General features: G+C 42.6%; 1 protein-coding gene across 1 annotated transcript; it reads right to left on the reverse strand.

Moving 5' to 3' along the window:
- Window positions 1–8,183: 8,183 nt before the first annotated feature.
- LOC117854641 (uncharacterized) lies at window positions 8,184–10,484 on the reverse strand. Its single transcript, XM_034736872.2, has 8 exons — window positions 10,150–10,484; window positions 9,929–9,995; window positions 9,779–9,818; window positions 9,542–9,674; window positions 9,402–9,473; window positions 9,219–9,299; window positions 8,701–8,762; window positions 8,184–8,624 (listed from the first exon to the last, which is right to left on the reverse strand). The coding sequence occupies exons 1-8, from the start codon at window positions 10,408–10,410 to the stop codon at window positions 8,558–8,560; spliced, it is 783 nt and encodes a 260-aa protein (XP_034592763.1). The 5' UTR covers window positions 10,411–10,484; the 3' UTR covers window positions 8,184–8,557.
- Window positions 10,485–20,180: the final 9,696 nt, after the last annotated feature.

The following is a 20,180-nucleotide window of genomic DNA, read 5'->3' on the forward strand; positions in this document are numbered from 1 at the left end:
CCAAAGGAAACTTTAGGATATTATTTCTACAACCGATCAGAGGGCAAAATATTTGTCGCTCAGAACGGGGTTTTCCTAGAGAAAGAGAATCTGAAAGGAGAAAAGAGTGAAAAGACAGTGCATCTTGAAGAAGTTCAAGATGAGCCGATCGGGCAAGAATCAATGAGTGATACTAACGTAGCAGAACAAGTTGAGATACCCATGGCAAGAGAACCACCACCACAACCACGAAGGTCGGCAAGGCTCCGCGAAATGCGGGAAATATTATTGTTAGACAATGATGAGCCTGCGACATATGCAGAAGCAATGATGGACCCAGACTCCGAAAAATGGCAGAGTGCCATGCAATCCGAATTAGAGTCCATGGGAGACAATCAAGTTTGGAACTTGGTTGACTTGCCTGATGGTGTTAAAGCCATAGAGTGCAAGTGGATCTATAAGAAGAAAAAGGACATGGATGGAAATGTTCACATCTATAAAGCACGACTTGTCGCAAAAGGTTTTTGACAAGTTCAAGGAGTTGACTACGACGAGACCATCTCGCCCGTAGTGATGCTTAAGTCTATTTGGATTATTCTAGCTATAGCTGCATATTTCGATTATGAGATATGGTAGATGGATGTCAAGATAGCTTTCCTGAATGGAAACCTAGCTGAGGACGTGTATATGATACAGCTCGAGGGTTTTGTCGATCCGAAAATTGCTGGAAAGGTATACAAGCTTCAGAGATCCATTTATGGATTGAAGCAAGCATCTAGGAGTTGGAACATTCGTTTTGATGAAGTGGTCAAAGGGTTTGACTTCACCAAGAACGAAGAAGAGTCTTGTGTTTACAAGAAGGTTAGTGGGAGCTCTGTAGTATTTCTAATCTTATATGTGGATGACATATTACTGATTGGAAATAACATTCCTATACTTGAGTCCGTAAAGACTTCACTGAAAAATAGTTTTTCGATGAAGGACTTAGGGAAAGCGGCATATATTCTGGGCATTAAGATCTATAGAGATAGATCGAGAAGGCTTATAGGTTTAAGCCAAGATACTTACATTGACAAAGTGTTGAAGTGGTTCAGCATGGAAGAGGCGAAGAAAGGGTTCTTGCCTATGTCACATGGCATACATCTCAGCAAGACTCAGTGTCCTTCGACTGCTGATGAGCGGGATCGCATGAGTAGAGTGACATATGCCTTGGCTATTGGATCTATCATGTATGCAATGATAAGTACTCGCCCAGATGTTTCATATGCGCTAAGTATGACAAGCAGACACCAATCTGATCCAGGTGAGAGTCACTGGACAGCGGTGAAAAACATTCTTAAGTACTTGAGAAGGACTAAAGATATGTTCCTCATCTATGGAGGTGAGGAGGAGCTCGTTGTAACAGGTTACACCGATGCTAGTTTCCAAACCGACAAAGATGATTCAAAGTCACAATCAGGATTTGTGTTCACGCTAAATGGTGGTGCTGTTAGTTGGAAGAGTTCCAAACAGGAGACGGTGGCCGATTCTACGACAGAAGCCGAGTACATCGCGGCTTCGAAAGCTGCGAAGGAAGGTGTTTGGATAAGAAATTTCCTCATTAAGCTTGGTGTGTTCCCAAATGCATCCAGCCCATTGAATCTCTACTGTGATAACAATGGGGCAATTGCGCAAGCAAAGGAGCCAAGAAATCACCAGAAGAACAAACACGTTATGCGGCGATTTCATCTCATTAGAGACTTCGTTAATCGGGGTGAGATCAAGATATGCAAAATACAAACGGATTTGAATATTTCTGATCCGTTGACAAAGCCTCTCCCGCAGTCTAAGCATGATGCGCACATAAGAGCTATGTGTATTAGATATATTCTACATTGACTCTAGTCAAAGTGGGAGACTGTTGGAGGTATGCCCTAGAGGCAATCATAGAGATGATGATATTCCATTTGTATCCATGATTTGTATATTGTGTTCATTGAATATCCATTAAAGGCTACTTGAATTGATCTGCAATTATGTGAATTGTATGTGGAACTCTTTACTTGTATGGTTATTCTAAAAGTTATCCCTAGTCGGAGTTCATGTAAGGACACACATGAATATTAGACTAGTACATGTATTAGTTGATTACTATGTTTCACAAGTCATGGACATGGATATGTCAAACTAGTAATGTAGGCATATGTAGAGACATGTGCTAGGACTGACCCAACGTGAGAAGTAGTTCTCTTTTTACACAACAAGTACGTTTTGTCCTTAGACCTGAGATTGTCTCATGTACTCAAGATGTGGATCGACTTACTTAGGGGCTATCAAACGCTATACTGTAATAGGGTAGTTAAAAAGGTAGCTTTCGGGTTTGTCAGGAAGCATGCTGTGAGGCATGGTCAATCAAGATAGGATTTGCCCCTCTCTAATTGAGAGTGCTATCTCTGGGCCCCTCAAGTGATCGGATCAGAAAATGCATGGCCATGCTACGTACGGTTAAGAGTTAATCTACAAAGGGATTTTGAATCACAGGATCGAGAAAGAGCGGTCGGCTTGAAGCTAGACCAAATATCGTGAGGCAAAGGGAATAGCATGTACATGATGTTGTGACGGTTCGTCTGATATGATCTTCGTGTGCGTATAGGAGCTGGCACGTCTTGCTAGAGGCCGCTACCGAGTATTGGGCCGAGTAGGAGTACTCGGGCCATGTCTATACGTATCCGAACCCATAGGGTCACACACTTAAGGGGCTGGAAGCCCAATTCGGATGTGATCCGAGTTGGATTAGGTTTAGAATTACTAATGGGCCTCGGACCAAGAGGCCCGTCAGGAACCTCTATAAATAGAGGGGTGGGGCGCCCTAGGGTTTCATCCCTCTGGCCGAAACACATCTACCGCGCATCCCACGCCCTCGCACTGTTGCAACTCATGGACCTAGCAGTCTGGCTTGCGACGCTTCCTCCCTGCACATGTGGATACCTTGGAGGTGTTGCATTTGCAACACTTGGACGAGCCACGATGAGCCGCCGACGAGCCACGACGAGCCGCCGACGAGCCACCGACGAGCCGTGGCACGAGGACGACCTTGCTGAACATGGACGAGCTGCTGAGGAGCTGCTCGACGTCGACGTGATTGACTACGTGTTCGACTACACTGATCGACTTCGCTGCCCCGACGCGATTCTATATCTTCCGCACCAGTGCGTCGAGTGGTAATCCTGTGATCCATTTACGGCAGTTTTTCTGGTTTACGTGGTAGAAATTTTTTTTTTGCGTTAGCGTAGCCTACCTCGTAGCCCTACACTCCCAATATCGTTATTGACTAGTGCATGTCTCTCACAAGTATTTCAAATACTTGTATGCACATATTTAGGGGGAGCTATCTTATGGTTTGTGATTTTGAGACTAACAATGTTTGCAGCTTATCATGTTTGTAGTCTCATGTTGAAAGAAATGAACCCCCGAAGATATGTAAGCATTATTCTTCAAATGGTGCTCAAATGTTCCTTTGGTATCTTTGTCTACATTGATATCATGCTTTTCAATTCATTTAAATCTATCTCCATGCATAAAATAGATTAATCTCCTCATCTTGTCTTAAATGACTAGTTGTGCATATGCTTTGACATCCACTATATGTATGCACACACTTAGGGGGAGCTTAGTCTATGTTATGTGAGTTTCATGTTCATGATCTTATTTTTTCCTTCCACACCCAAAAGATCATGATCTATGTAACTCTCCCTTATGCTTTTAATGTCTTCCTTTTTTAGTGTTTGATTCCAAGGTGGGAGGGGAATTTTAGCGACCAAAGCAACTAGACCTTGAAGGGGGAGCCGCCCTTAAGGTGGAGCATGCGAGAAAGCAAGAACCTCAAGTGTTGGGGAGATTGTATATTTCAATTTAGCGACCAAAGCAACTAGACCTTGAGGGGGGGGGGCTGCCCTTAAGGGGGAGCATGCAAGAAAGCAAGAACCTCCAGTGTTGGGGAGATTGTATATTTCAAGCTGAGGGGAGATTGCAAAAAATTGGTCCAAGAAAGGGAGAAAAGTGGCATTGGAATAAGGTGGAGCCTTATCGCCATATGACCACATGAGGGGGATTTCAAATTGGTAAGAGCAAAGTATGGTTTAATTCAATTTGGTGTCCATTGCATATTTCAATTAGCATATGTTTTTACTCTTGCATTGCATCCAAGCAAGTAGTTATATTTAATTTCCCTATATGCTTGTAAGGAAAAGGGGGAGATTGTAAGGAAAATGATCCTAGTTAGGCCATTAGTGATTTTTATGATTGTGTGTCAACACTAACCTATGGGACTAATAATGTTTGCGAGTATACAAGGTTTAGTCATATGAATGCAAGGTAATAGACTTGGTTTATCAAACATATCAAAACAAAGGTCAAGAGGACATGTACAAGACCCTAAAAGACCTTAAAGCAATCCAAGACATCATAAAAGAGAAGCCGGGATAAAGACACATGAAGAAATGAAGCAAAATGGTGAAGATTCATCACAGTCGCAATATCAGAGTATCAATCGGCGATCACAGTTGCAATATTAGAGTATAAGTCAGTGATCATAGGATGATATCGTGATAGCCATGAAGGGAGCATAGTATGAATCGATGATTGGCTTGGTTTGAAGTCAATATGCATCATAGGATGATATGGTGATCACAGTTGCAATATTAGAGTATAAGTTGGTGATCACAGTCGCAATCATAGTATGAATCAGTGTGATCGGCTCAGCTCGGCTCGACATCGGCTCTGGAAGTTTTTATGCATGCATTAAATGATACGGTGATCACAATCACAATATCGACCACCAATTGATACGGTGATGGCTATGAAGGGTCATAATATAAGTCGGTAATCACTATTTTTGTTGACCGTTGGAGCAATGCCTAGTTTTTGGTGTTGGCTCTATATATACCCCATTGCTTGGTCATTTGAAGGGTGTTAGAACTTGGAGAAGCTATAGGCTTGGTTCTCACATACACGCAAGTGCTCTATCCACCAAAGTTAAAGAGAATATTAAGGTAATTAGCACAAGGCTTAGGTCTTGGTTAGTACTAATTTAGGCCTATTAGCGCATTGCTTTAGGGTTTAGCCTAGAGCTAGGCAATGTTTGCACACCTCCTTTGCATCGGTGCTTGCGCGTACCAAGAGTTGTAAATCTAGGGCTTGTTAGTCTTGCGAGACCCTCCAACCGCATTTGTGGAGTGGCTGTCGGTGCTTGTGAGAGGGAGGAGAGGCCCTCGGGGTTTTGCCGAAGCTCTACCAAGTGAAGACCGGCAAGGAGCATCCGGGAGAGGCTAGGCGGAGACCCACTTGTGTGTGGGGAATGCCCGTCGGCTATCCTACGGAGTAACTTGACCAGGAAGTTTATGCCCTTGTGCGGGCATTCACTTTGAGAGGGGCTCCAACAACGAGAACTAGTGGAAAGTTTTGCTTTCCGATACCTCGATAAAAATTACTGTGTCGCCACGCCGGGAGTTTGCGTTCTCTACCTCATTTACCTTCCGCATTTCTTATTGCACTTACTTTCCACGTTTACCTTTCCTAGAGTTGCCGTGTCGCCACGCCAGGAGTTTGCCTTCTCTACCTCATTTACCTTCACATTTCTTATTGCACTTACTTTCCGCGTTTACTTTTTCTAGAATTGTCATATTTAGTTTATAGGATTGGAACCTAAGGTGCAAAACTCTTTTACGGTAGAGATAGTAACATATAGAAAAATCTAGTGCACATCTAGATAGAAATTGAAATAGATTTTTACATGTGTTTGGAGCCTTAGATTTTAGAATACGCAATTCACCCCTGAACTCACGGTCCCTTCAATCGGCTCCAAGCTTCCTTCTACAACCCGCAGGCTGCCAAGCTAGCCCGGGAGTATGTCAAAGGTTGCGTCGTTTGCCAGCGAAAGAAGACAGAACATCTCCACCCCACCAGTCTCATGCAGCCACTGGACGTTTCTCATACAGTTTGGAGTGACATCGCAATGGATTTCGTCGAAGGGTTCCCAAGAGTCGGCGGCAAATCTGTGGTGCTCACTGTCATTGACAGGTTCTCTATGTATGCCCACTTCATTGCTCCGTGGCACCCGTACACAGCTTTATCTATGGCTCGAGCATTCTTCAATCAGATCATGTGGCTTCATGGGTTGCCCCTGTTCCATTGTGAGTGACAGGGATCTGGTCTTTACTACCCAATTGTGGACAGAGCTGTTTTCTATCCATGGTGTCAAACTGAGGCTGAGTTCAGCGTTTCATCCAAAACGGATGGTCAATCAGAGGTTACAAATTGGGTGCTGCGTGTTTACCTTCGCTGTTTGGCCAGGGATCGCCCCAAGAACTGGCTGTGTTGGCTCCCATGGGCGGAGTTCTGCTACAATTCTTCCTACCAGACAGCTCTTCAAGCCACACCATTTCAAGTGGTGTATGGCCGTGAACCTCCATCACTTATCAGCTACGAGCTCGGTGTGGCTCGTGTGGCTGCGGTTGACAAACAGCTTGTCGATCGTGACATGTTCTTGGCGGACATTCGGGAGTGTCTGCTTCTAGCTCAGAGTTACATGAAGTCAACCTATGACAAGGATCATCGTGACATTGTGTTGGAAGTGGGGGATTGTGCTTGGTTGCGTCTGTATCAGCGCTCATCGGTGGCTATTACAGACAAGACCAATGCTAAGCTTGCTCCTCGGTGCTATGGGCCATTCCAGGTGCTTGAACGTATCGGGTCGGTGGCATATCGCCTGCAGCTTCCTCCTAAGCACATTGGTCCTCCAACAGATGTTGTTCCTTTGCCGGTCATTACAGAAGGCCGTGCGCTGCCCACTCCGGCCAAGCTGGTTCGTGCTCGTCCGACTAAGGCGTCTTGGGAGCTCCTCGTTCAATGGGTGGGCCGTGGTCCTGCAGATGCAACCTAGGAACCTCTGGATCAGTTTCGGGAATGCTACCCACAGTTCCAGCTCGAGGACGAGCTGTTTTTCCTAGGGGACGGAAGTGTTAATGGACAATTTCTTTGGCGCTCAGTTCCAGCGCCGCAAGAAGAAGGATTCAGCCAATCGTGGCTGAGCATATGTAGTTAGTTTGTTAGTTTTCTTAAGAAATAAGTTAGAGATTGAGTTTGTTAGAGATAAGATTGGTTAGTTGTTGGCGCCGGGCTCTTATATAAAGCACGGCTGTTATTTGTAAAAGGGCAAGCAAGAAGTAGAGGATTCAATATCAGAACATCCTGCGTGAGGGTGAGATCTCCATCTACCTCAAGCTACCCGTTCTATATATCTCAGTAGTCTAACCATATCAGCCCCTATAATTGTTCTGCCGGTAAAAATAAGTTCAATGAACATGACAACATATATATCATCTATACATTACAGGCTCAAGCTGCAAGAATTTTTTTAGCTCTTTTTTGGCAGGTCCTGCTGCAGGTTCTGTCACGAAGAGTACGATGAATCACCAGAGACAGCACTTTGAACATAAGAGAGGACCACAGAAAACGGGGAAACATTGTACATACCGTCCACTGCAATTAATCATGCAGAATTGCTTGTCCACAACATGCCTATGTGCCGCCGTTTGGGCGGTATGAAATAATCAAATCATGGACCCTGATAAGGACCCCATTTGCCCAACCCATACAGCTGACGAAGCAAGTTCAGTTTGCCGGTTGAAGTTGAAATGCATGCAACTCACCATTTCATCTCCATCTGTGCACTCTTTGGTTTTGCCCGTGGAGAACGTAACTTACAGTCGAAAGTACCGTAGGAAGGGTTTCTGTCCCTGATACAAATATTGCAAGTGGAAATGGTTGCCTGAACTGGGCCGCGCTACGAACACGGTTTAGGTTACCATGGCATAGAGTTTGGGGGACGGAAAGATGGCGCCAGCCACCAGGTATTTTTTTAGCTTGGCCCCTATGCCTCAGAGATATCAGCTTGCCATTCTGCGTGTTTTAGCTCTTCGCTTGTGTCTACAGGAAGCCCTCAACCCCAAACAGCCAAACTTTACCTTTTCTTTTGAGCAAGTCTTCAGCGGTTCAGTTAGTCTACTGCTTGGCCCCATACATGACGCTTCCACTTAGCGGAATGGTATTGCGGTACAGCGGCACATAAACGTGCCTAGTGATGTGAAACATTTTCTTTCTCGAGAACGTTCATGTAAAACCTTCATCTCTAAGTCAACACTTCATAGTTCATGTCCTGCCAGCCATAGACAAATAATCCATCGTGTTCACAAGAAGAAGACTAAGAGCCCCTTTGGAAGGGCTCCCGCCTTCTCCAGTTTGCAAAGTGGTTTCACCAACTTCTGATTCATTTAAAGGAGACATTTTTGCTATGATAAGGAATATTCCCCAAATGTTCCCTAAAAGCCGGAACCGTTTTGGGAGAAGTCCTCCCAAACAGGGCCTAAATACCGATCGGTTCTTGATCAGGGTCCCTTCTAGTAATTGCTGAGGGTATAAACACGAGAATCCGTCTGCAAGTATCTTTGCGGTCCGTGTCATGGGAAATAAATACCCATGTTACAATTTACTGGCTGGCTCCAACCAAAATTTCCGCATACGCTTCAGACATAATGATTTCTCACTCTAGATCCCAGTTGCGACACTGACAGTGGACAAATGCAAGTGAGGCCATGTAATCACCAGACCTAAACAGGGAATCGGATTGTTAGCATGCATGTCAACTCTGAATAAGTGCATATCACAGAGGGAGGAAACCAGGACCTTGATCCATATGGCGACTTGCACGCTGCAACAATGTGAAATTTTGCCTTATCTGCATTTTTCTGCTCAGCATCACATGTAGCTCATAAACAACTTTGCTATGTTAACGTTTGTAAAGATAAAGGGCAGCTCTAACTGTAACAACCATGAAAAACACATAGAAATTAAGAAATTTGATGCCAGAGTTTTGTTGTGAACTTGTGATGGCCTATTTGCTGTAAGAATGAAGAGTTCAGTTAGATAGTTGACTATACACACTTCCAAAAGATGTACTAACTGGATGATATATCTGCCTGTAATATATGACAAAATGTTAAGCACAGCCTTTTGTAATATATTTATGGGCTATTAGAGAACTATTAGAGAAGCTACACAATCAGCCTAAAAAGAACTAAAACACCTACAAAAGTCTATTTATGAGCTGCTTGAAATGGAAGAATCCCATTCTAAATCAATTCTTGCAGAAAACTAGGAAATGTTTTTGCATTTGAAAGTGGGCCTTATTAGTTATCCCATACCTGAGATTCATTGTAAAGTCCAGCATATAATGAAGAATAGAAGACGTCACCACCAGAGCCACTTGAAAAGTTTGCGACTAACTGGTGCCAAAAAAAAAGATAGCGGGAACTATCAAGAAATACTCGTAAAATAGTTATGGAACACAAACTGCATATACACATAGTAACTTCAGCTAAAATAACCTTTTCAGGATCTCCACCATCTTTAAACATCGTATATGCTTCACGCATTACAGGTCTTGAGTCCAAACCAACCTGAAAAAAGTGGATGCACATCAAGATGTAGTCTAATTTGGAGATGATTACAACCCTCAATAACTTGCCTCCAAGTATCGTTTCCTTGCTTCCTCGATTCCGTATAGCTGAGCCTCACACAGAAAGCACCATATGGACTCTTCGGTGTCGTTCGGATTAGCTGCAACGTCTAGCCTGAACTGCTCTGCACCTTCTTCAAACCTATGTTGGAATCAATTTGGAAAATACACCATTATAAATGTTTTTGGATAATGACTAGTCATTTGATCATGGATGTAAAGTGCAGCTAAGATTAATTGACGTACCTATCGAGGTAGTACAACGACAAACCCCTTTGCCAAAGATCTGCAGCAGGACGTTAGCCGCAGCTACAGCAATGTAATGATACAAGGAAGCTGGCACAATGACACTGACAAACACACCTCAAACAAAAGCAGAGGTTAAGGAGGTCGTACATTTCTTCTGCCGTGGATCCATCTCGATTGCCTTGTCGAATTCTGCCAATGAACCCTCCACATCTCCCTGCAATTCAACCGAGAAGAAAATAAGTAATAATCTCCCAATCCTCATGCCAAGTCCCCAATAGGCCAAGAACGTATACCGGCACCCCTTCCCAGGGGCTACTCTGTAATATAAAAGATAAATGGAGAAAGAAAGTAAATCTCCCATTAATTACCTGGCGGAAGAGCTGCATACCTCGCCGGACGGCGAGGGACGCCGCGGCGGCACCACCCGCTCCGCCGGAGACGAAGTCCCAAATGCCGGCAGCAACTGGAAGGAGGAGCCGGCGCGGCACCACATGCGTCGCAACTGGGGGAAACGGTGCAGGGGATGCAGGTGGGCCCCATTGGGGGAGGCGGCGGCTGTGCCCTCCGGCGCCGGCGGGGAAAGGGAAGGAGGTTGTTGGAGGGTGGTGAACCACGGATGTGGGTGCCATTTTGGAGGGAAGCGAGAGTCTGTTGAGTTGGGCAGATCGGAGCTGAGAGACCGAGAGAGCAGACAAATAAAAGTACGCGAAATGCCCTTCTTCAAGAGATTGGAAATTTGAGGCGAGTGTGGCACCGTCTCTCTTTTTTTTTTCCAATTAGAAATTTGAGGTGAGTGTTGCACCATATCTTTTACTTTTTTTTTCATTTTCAATATATAAAATTAGGGGTGCTGAGACTTTCAATCAACTTTTTTTTAAACACGTTACACTCACCCTTATAAATACATACACGCAACTCTCTTTAACACTCCCTATAGATTTGAGCCGTCAACTCTGTGAGCAGTTTCAAGAAATTGAGCTGGCAGATTTTGAGATTCATGCAGGCACCATAGATGTCTACAATTGAAAGAATAATGCCATCAATAAATATAGGATAATACAGGTTCCACGCTACAAGTTACCGGTTATTCCCTCCGTCCTAAAAAACATGTCATTCTAGGTTTGTCTTAAGTCAAACTTTCTCAACTTTAACCAAATTTAAAGAGAAAATTATCAATATTTATAGCATCAAATAGCTATATTATAAAAATATATCTCATGGTAAATCTAATGATATTTATTTCATACCATAAATATATGTAGTTTTTTTTCTATAATCTTGGTCAAACTTAAAAAAAGTTTGACTTAGGATAATCATAAAACGATTTTTGGGACGAAGGGAGTATGCTCAAATCGCTCCAATTAGCTACTTGTGGTCGCAATCGATATTACGTAAAATAAGGGGATATCAATAAGATTTATTTTTCCTGGAACCATTAGAGCATACTCTCTCGATTCCAAAATATCTGAGAAGAAGACGAAGGGCCTGTTTGCTTCAGCTTATTCAGCCGGCTTATCAGCCACCAAACAGTATTTTCCTCTCACAACAAATCAGCCGTTTCAGCTTTTCAGCCGGCTTATAAGCTGAAGCGAACAGGACCGAAGTTGAGGGAGTACCCAAAGGCTATATATTGATCTGGCATAAATGAATGATTCAGAGGCTGTTTGGATACGAGATGCTAAACTTTAACAGTGCCACATCGGATGTTCGGATGCTAATTAGGAGGACTAAATATGAGCTAATTATAAAACTAATTGCAGAACCTTGTGCTAATTCGCAAGACGAATCTATTAAGCCTAATTAATCCATCATTAGCAAATGGTTACTGTAGCACCACATTTTCAAATTATGGACTAATTAGGCTTAATAGATTCGTCTCGCGAATTATACTCCATCTGGGCAATTAGTTTTGTAATTAGCTTATATTTAGTACTCCTAATTAGCATCCAAACATCCGATGTGATAGGTGTTAAACTTTAATAGGGTGTTCCCAAACACCCCCTCAATGATGCCATGGTGAGCACAAGTCATTCGGTGTTAATAGTTTTGAGTCTGTTTTGGAGCAATTTGCGCTTAGAAATATCATCTCCATTTGGTCATTTGAGGTAGATGGGGTACAGAGGAAGCTACATACACTTGACAAGATAACCACGTAACCGAAGTGCTAGAAGTTATCCAATGAATTTGGTACAAGTTTAGTCAGTGATTTGTGCTAAATTAGACCTACGAAGAGTATTTGCGAGTTGCTGCTACCTTGTGATTAAATGATGATGTAGTGATTCATATTTAGATACATTTTGGTTCGTGGGATGGAACCATCCCATCCTATTTTTGGCACAAACTAAAATTGGAGATGTGCTTATATAGATGTTTTCCAACACATTCAAAAAGTCACTGCTCATAAGACAAGCACACCCAAGTAGGTCAAAACGGAAGCACAAATTAATGCTCGAATTGAACAAGTGAGACAAACTAAAAGTAGGCACAAGGATTTGTTTATTCGAAGCTTAGATTCACCAAAGTGAATCCTATGTCTCCGTTGAGGGACTCCTCAGGATACGAGTCTTTTTCAACTCCCTTCCAACGAGTTGGATCTCTTTCAATCACATCCCCGTTCCACATGATCTTTTCCCTTACAGAGGCAAGATCGTTGTAACACCCCGGGTGTTTAAAATGTAATTAACCTTAATCACAGGCATAACATGAGCATTAGCATTTCCTATGTGCATTTTTTAGCTTCAATAAGTCTTAGTATCAGTTCATCACTGGTGCTATGCCTATGTCATTGAAATGCATCTGATGGAGTGTTTAGCCTATATTTGCAATAAAATGATATTGTATAAATATGAAAAACAAGGAATCTATGCTCAAAAATAGTTGAAATGTCACCTGAATCATTTTTCGCAATGAACATGTTTGAGAATTGAATTAAATTTGAAATCCACATTAAAACTTGCTTTGCTTGAAATTCTTAAGTGTTGAATTACTAAATTTTAGTCATATTTGGGTGCTAATTAAAATTGATTTTTATTGAACAAACAACTTTTACACAATATGAAAGTTGTACTCTAGTGCTTGTACTTCAACTTAAACATGTTGTGAATCTGACATAATAGCTTTCGAGTGTTCAAATTTGAGTTCAAACAGGGGTCAACCACCATTTGCACCTCACCTGCTCCCGTCCTTCCCTGAAGGATACACACCGCACGGTGATCATCGGGTCGCCGGCGATGTTGTGCGCTAGCTCCCGCAGCGATCAATGCACGGACCTGCACGCCGAGGCGACATCCCCCACCCACTTGCGTCGCGCGCCTATGCCGTGACATCCGCACCAACACCGCCTCGCCTGCGCTCCTCACTGCAGCAATGTCCTCGTGCCACTGCCTGTCGTCCTCTCACCTTGACTCAACACCCAACCGTCGTTGGCCGACCTTATCCTCCAAGCCGCTGGTCTCATTCCTTCCCCTCCCTCTCCCTCTCACTTCCCCTTCCTGCGGCCAAAACCAAAACTAAGCAAGAAGAGCAACCCCACCCGCCAGCCAAATCCAACCATTCCCCTCCACCATTTCCAAATCACTGCCACCCACACCTACCTCACCTGCACAGCTACCTCCTTCACCTCTCTTTGCCCTGTACCATGGCCTCTAGCGTTAGGGATTGAAGCCCCTGCGCCCACCATTGCCACCACCCGCCACCACCCACCTCACCATTGACGCCCACCTTCCCGGCCCTCTCTTCTCCGACCAACTACCCAAAAAGAGCTGTGGTGAGCCCCTGGTCATGATGCGCTCGCCGTTGAGTCAAACCATTTGAGTTTCCGCGTGTGTTCCACCGCTCGCCACCGGAGTGTCGCCGCTCACTGAGGGAAGTATTAGGGTAGGGTTTCGGGGGAAGTAGCGGGGGAGAGGGTGCGCCTATATGAAGAGGAGCTCACGGGGTAGTCACCAAGGTGGAGTAAAGAGCCGCCGCCAGCCGTGCGTGCTCACAGGTGAACTGAGGAGGAAGAAGGAGGTGAGGGTACTTTGGTGAAAGAAATAGAAGCTTAGGGGGGTTATGCGAAAGATTCCAGGGTTTAAGTGTTAGGTAGGAAATCTTCAAGGGGCCTAAGCACTAGATCTGGGGGCTATAGTGTAAAAAGAAGGGCAAGTCCATTAGGAAAACAAGTTTCTAGGGGCTTCCGTGTGAAAGAAGTTGGGTTAAGATTTGTAAATCTTGGCTAAAACTTGTGAAACACATAGTAAATTGTAGAAAAATGGTAAAAATGAAAACTTAAATTTTTTAGGTTTCTGATGCAATATAGTTTCATAAAAAAAATACTTTGTGCTTGTTATTGTTATAAATCTTGCCATAGATTTTATTGTGTGAAAACCTTGTTTAATGCTTAAAAAATCATATACTATTCCAAAAATAGTAAATTTGGTTTTTTTAGCTTCCTGGTGATGAGTATGCTCTGTACCTGCATCTTAAACTCATGAAAATGGTAGTTTTCATGCAATTTTAGAATTACTTCCTTTATGCTCGTTGAATCTTCACAAAATCTTGGAAAATACTAGAAACATGCTAAAAATGCAAAGTAAATTATGTAGCTCTATGATGCTCTGTTTTACCTAGGAAAAATGCTTATTATAGTGAAATATATGTTTTTGATGATGAATAGAAGGCATGTGGTTTAATTCCCTTTAATTGGAATGAATACCTCTAGTGCTCATAAAATTCTGATAAGTCTGCAGTAATACACTCCTATGTTGGAAAGTACCCTAGGAAGTTTGTAGCACCAAGTTGCTTATAAAATTCTAGTTATGATTTATCCTTCATGTTCGCTATTCTGCAATGTTTGATTTTTAATAAATTCTATGGTAGTCCAATCGTGCTGAAAGTTTTACTGTAATGTGTTTATGTGATGGGTAAAACCCTATAAATTATTCATGTTCATATAGCAACCAATGCTTCCTGATCAATTATTCTTACTGTGAGCTAGTTTATTTTATTAAAAAAATACTTGCTGTCAGAACTATAGGCCAATAAATTATTTATGATCTTCATTAGTAACATGTTCATCCTTGAAGAGGTTGCCAGTGGAATATTTATGGTCACTTGCATATTTCATTTGTTTAGCCTCTAGTATGATGTTGCTAGATTTCCATTCTTAAACATGTTACTTTAGATCTTGTTGCCATCATGACGTGTCAATCACTTGTTTAGTACCAGGTAATGATGCCATGCTGCAACCAAAGTTATTGAAAAATTACTGCATTGGTTTGATAATTGTATGTCTCACATAAAGACTTTAATTAATTATTTTAACACCAATCATGTTCTTTGTGTAGATAACGATGTGTTTTTATGCTCTACTTTTGATCTTTAAACCCTGCATGATTGAGTTGCTGCAAAATTAACTCTCTATATGATTGAGTTGTTGCACTTCTGAAACTTGATGTTATGCATGTGTTATCACCTTTCAATCAACTCATACATATGCATTATCATGTAGATAACCTACTAGCCAACGGTCTTTATGAACTGATTGCCGAGCCCAAGAGTGAGCAGCTTGAAGCGTCTCAAGTTGAAGCACCACAAGACCTGAACCAAAGTTCAGAAGAGCTCAAAGCTAGTGTGGAAGGCAAGCACCGGAGCATGACCCCACTACAAGGTTTTGTCACTAATGCCACGATTTTTTTTTGCAACAGGCGATTTTCGTTGCAATACATAGGGGTTATTACGACAATAGTCCTTGTTGGTTGTAATAGGGTGCCATATTGCCACCATTTTTGTAGCGTTGCGATTACAATTTTAGTGGTTGCAATAAGTACGCTATATCGCAACGAATATATGTTGGTTGTAATTGCGGTGATGTTATTGCCACGCTATTTTATAGTGGTGGCAATAGTTGTCCATATTGCAACGATTATAACACGTTGTGATAAGTACTATTGTGTGTTGCAAAAGAGTCTTAGATATAGCAACGAACACGGTGTTGTTGCAAAATAAATCTTGGTTATTACAATGAAAATGGTGTTGTTGCAAAAGAAATCTTGGTTATAGCAACAGAAATAGAAAAAGTTGCAAATGAGTCTTAGATAGTGCAACACTAATATGAATTGTTGCAACTGGTATTAGATATAGCAACGGAAATGGTATTGTTGCAAAAGAAATCTTGGTTATAACAACAAACACTCGAATCGTTGCTAGACAGAAGGTGCTATTGCAATAATATATAGTCGTTGCAATGTAGGGGAACACATGGTTGCAATAGATGAGTTTGTGGGTGCCGCCAGCTTGGTTATGTTGGTGGGCCTTTATTTTCGCCCACACATAAGGCAGGCCTTTCTTTCACAAGCTGAGAGGCCTAATCCTGATCTATCTCCTAGTATCGCCTCCCCTCCTCCTTCGCATGACTCCTCCCCTTCTTCGCGTGATGCTACCTTCGTTGCGCGATCGCCACCTGCCGTTGTCTTCTCTAGCGTGCAAGTTGCCGAGTGCCAAGGAAGAGTCCCCTTGCTAGTCCTCCATGATCTCGTCACCTCCCTTCCTTCTTCGCATGACTCCTCACCTTCTTTGTGTGATGCTGCCTTCGTCGTGCGATCGCCGCCTGCCATTGTCTTCCCTAGCGCACGAGTTGTCGAGTGCCAAGGAAGAGCCCCCTTGTTAGTCCTCCACGATCTCTCGACGTGGGATGACATGGACATTGTCCGATTCCATCCTCTCAATGCAAGGTATAAAATCGATCCAGACCTATCGCAATTAATGTGCATGGTGATAAACTTGAGTTCTTCAATTAGTATATATAGTCATTCAGTTTTTATAATACTTGTTGATAGTAATAATACCGATGGAGGAACCTATATTTTATGCATGTTATTCAGGAGCTGTATAGTAGTACAAACATGTGCTTAAAATATTAGTTGGGTTTTTTGCAATATGGCACATGATCATGAGGATCGTAGTTGGATGGAATTGTCACATACAGATGCTGCGTGGCAAAACGGAGTTGCTAAATTCATTGAAGATACCTTTGATGGCACCTTTCCAGGATAGACTGCACCCTGTCCATGTAGAGGATGTCATCGCATGGCATATCAAAATAAAGAAGTTGTTGAGTTGCACTTGAATACCAGAGGGTTTGATCCGTATTACAAAAAATAGCATTATACTGGCAGATCTGCTAAATGTATTGTTGTGGACGATGATGATCGGGACGTTTGTGAAGGAGAAGAATGTGATCATGATGATGGCGTCTCATCCACTAAACTACTTTCATCGCTAATTAGTGGTGCCATACATGGTGAAATTAGAGGTGGTAATATTGAGGAGCCAAATGAGTCAGCAAGAAAATTTTTCAACTTAATGGAAGAAGCTAGGAAAGAACTATACCCAGGTTGCAAGGAGGCTACCCAAATATCTTTTATTGTGAGGCTATATTAGATTAAGTGCATGTTCGGTATTAGCAACAATGCTCTAGAGCAAGTACTATTATTATTCTGCCATGTGCTTCCCAAGGACCATTGTGTCCCAAATACCCTAGACAAAGTTTGAAAGGTAGTTCGAGACTTTGGCTTGGACTACCAAAAGATTCATGCTTGTGTTAATGACTGTGTGTTATTCCGTGGAGAAGAGTTCGAGAAGCTAAACGCATGTCCAAAATGTGGGGAGAGTAGGTGGAAAGATACATATTTAGAGTGTGGTGGTGATAGCACTGGTGGAGTAAATAATAAGCTCTTACCTCGTAAGATACTGAGGTATTTTCCACTTATTCCTCGACTGCAGAGATTATATATGAATGAGACCACATCGGCGCATATGCTTTGGCACAAGGAAGAATTGGTTGAAGATGGTAAAGTGCGGCACCCAGCTAACTCAAAGGCATGGAGACACATAGATGCCAAGTATACTGCATTTGCAAATGATCCACGTAATGTTAGGCTGGGACTTGCATCGGATGGCTTCAATCGATTTGGGATGTTGAATGTGACTTACACTACATGGCCAGTGATCCTGATTCCTTATAACTTGCCTCCTTGGTTGTGCTTCAAACAATCCTATTAGATGATGTCGATGCTAATTCCTGGGCCTAAATCTCCAGGAATTAACATTGATGTATATTTGCAGCCTCTGATCGATGAGCTTAAAGAGCTATGGGACAATGGAGTTGATACTTGGGATGCAGATAGAAAGGAAATTTTTACTCTGCGTGCAATGCTACTTTGGACAATTAATGATTTTCCTGCATATGCAATGTTGTCTAGTTGGAGCACAAAAGGCAGGTTTGCTTGTCCTTATTGTCACAAGGATACTGATTACTTGTGGTTAAAATATGGTTCCAAGCATTGCTACATGGGCCGTCGTTGATTCTTGCCTACAAACCACAGGTGGCAGAGGAACAAGGTCCGCTTCAATAACAAGGTAGAAATGAGGGAGACTCCAGTGCCCCTCAGTGGTGCACAAGTGGTGGAGCAGTACAAGAGTTTCGAGCAAGTCACTTTTGGAGCGACTACTTCGAGGAAGAGGAAGCAGCGCGATGAAGATAATAGATGGCACAACTGGAGGAAGAAGAGTATTTTCTTTGACCTTCCTTACTGGGATTATTTGCTTATACGCCATAATCTCGATGTGATGCATATTGAGAACAATATATGTGAGAGCTTGCTAGGGACTATGCCTGATTTGGCTGGTTTGACTTCCTCTTCTTCTTCCTATATCATATGTATTTGATCTATTCCGGTGCCATGCTCTCTTTCGCTGGCATCCTCCTGATGTCCATACACAGGGAGTACTCCATTGTATGTTGGAATCTTCATGCATAAAAATGGCATGTGAATTATAGCAGCAAACTTGTTGATAACTTCTCTTCCAAATATGGCCAAATAAGAGTATGGGATGTGGATCATGTTGAAGGTGACCATCTCCATTCGCATCAGTGCACCCTCACCTAGGGTTACGTTCATCTCGATCGTGCCACGGGCCTCTACTCTTTTGTTTTCGAAGCCATATAACGGCTTCATTGTTGTTTTCAACTGGCTATCTTCATAGCCCATTCTCCTTAACAAATCATAAGTTATGACATCTGCTGAACACCCATAACCTACCAAAATTCCACTAACATCGTTGCCCAACAAGTGCTTTGTATTTTTGCCCATGATGGCCCTTATCATTAGTGGATCTTCATGCAGGAACTTGTTTAGCCTCATGTCTGCCTCTGTAAAGATTATTGGGATGTGAGACCACTTCGACCTGAATGCCTGACCTAAGGAAATGTGACTGACTTCACGTATATGATCTTTCTTTTGCCTCTTACTTTCCAACACTGGGAAATTACATCCTCCTCATATTGCATTGATCACATTGACTCTATGACCCGAATGATCATGTTCCTGTTCTTTTATGGATGCTGTTGCGAAGTTATTTGGTGAGGTGGGTCTATCTTAGGTGGTTGTGGTATATTATAATTTTGAGGCTGAATTGGGATAGGCGACCTCATTTGACTATACTATGGAGGAGGTGGTAGAGGTGGATAAAATCCTTGTGCGAAGTAATTTGGCTATTGATATGAGTGCCAATTTGGCGTTGAGCTGTAAGCAGCTGACTGAAAAGTGGATGAAGTGTGGTTCACTATCTTCCCCTACTCTTCTATCTCTCTTTACTTTGTGGCCTCTTTTTCCCTCACCTCTAGTGTTGCTCTACACTCATTTGTCAGATGACCTTTGTTTTTCCCGTGCAACCAACAATACAGTATTTTGTTTACTTTGGAGCCTCTTCCTGAGTGACCTCCTCTTGAGTTCGTACGACTCCCCTAGCCCCTTCTCATTACAGAGAACTGATACAAAGAATTTTGGAGGTTGGGTTGCGTAGAAACATTATTGATAGTGTTTTCTTGCTGCTGAAAATTTGGCTTTGCTGGGTACGCTTGGAATTTTTGACTATTTGACTGCTGGGATTGCCAATTCTACTTTAGTTTGTCATTCCTCTTTCATGCGTTGTATTCATCTATTCTCCTTTATCTTTCTCAATCTGATTTGCAGTACTCTTGGATTATGTCAAAGAGTTGTTTTTTGGACTTTGGTTTGTACTCTCCACAGGGCCCCAACCTTAGGCCTCCAATAATAGCACAATCACTATATTTTCTAGTACCTATGGTGTTTTTGCCCTCACCTTCACAAACCTTCATATGTACTCTTGCAAAGATTCATTGTCCCCTTACTTGATGTTATGGAGGTCTCCCGAAGTGTACTCTTGAGCCTGAAATCCTTGAAAATTGTCGAACAACTTATCCCAAAGTTGTTCCCACAAAGAAATACTCCCTTTTGGCAGCGATGCGTACCATTCTTGGGCCGAGTCTTTGAGCAACATCACGAATACTTTGGATTTTGCGTAGTCATTTCCACCTCCCGAAGAAATTGAAGCA

The sequence above is a fragment of the Setaria viridis genome, chromosome 5 (assembly GCF_005286985.2).
Source record: "Setaria viridis chromosome 5, Setaria_viridis_v4.0, whole genome shotgun sequence".
Classification (NCBI taxonomy): Eukaryota; Viridiplantae; Streptophyta; class Magnoliopsida; order Poales; family Poaceae; genus Setaria; species Setaria viridis.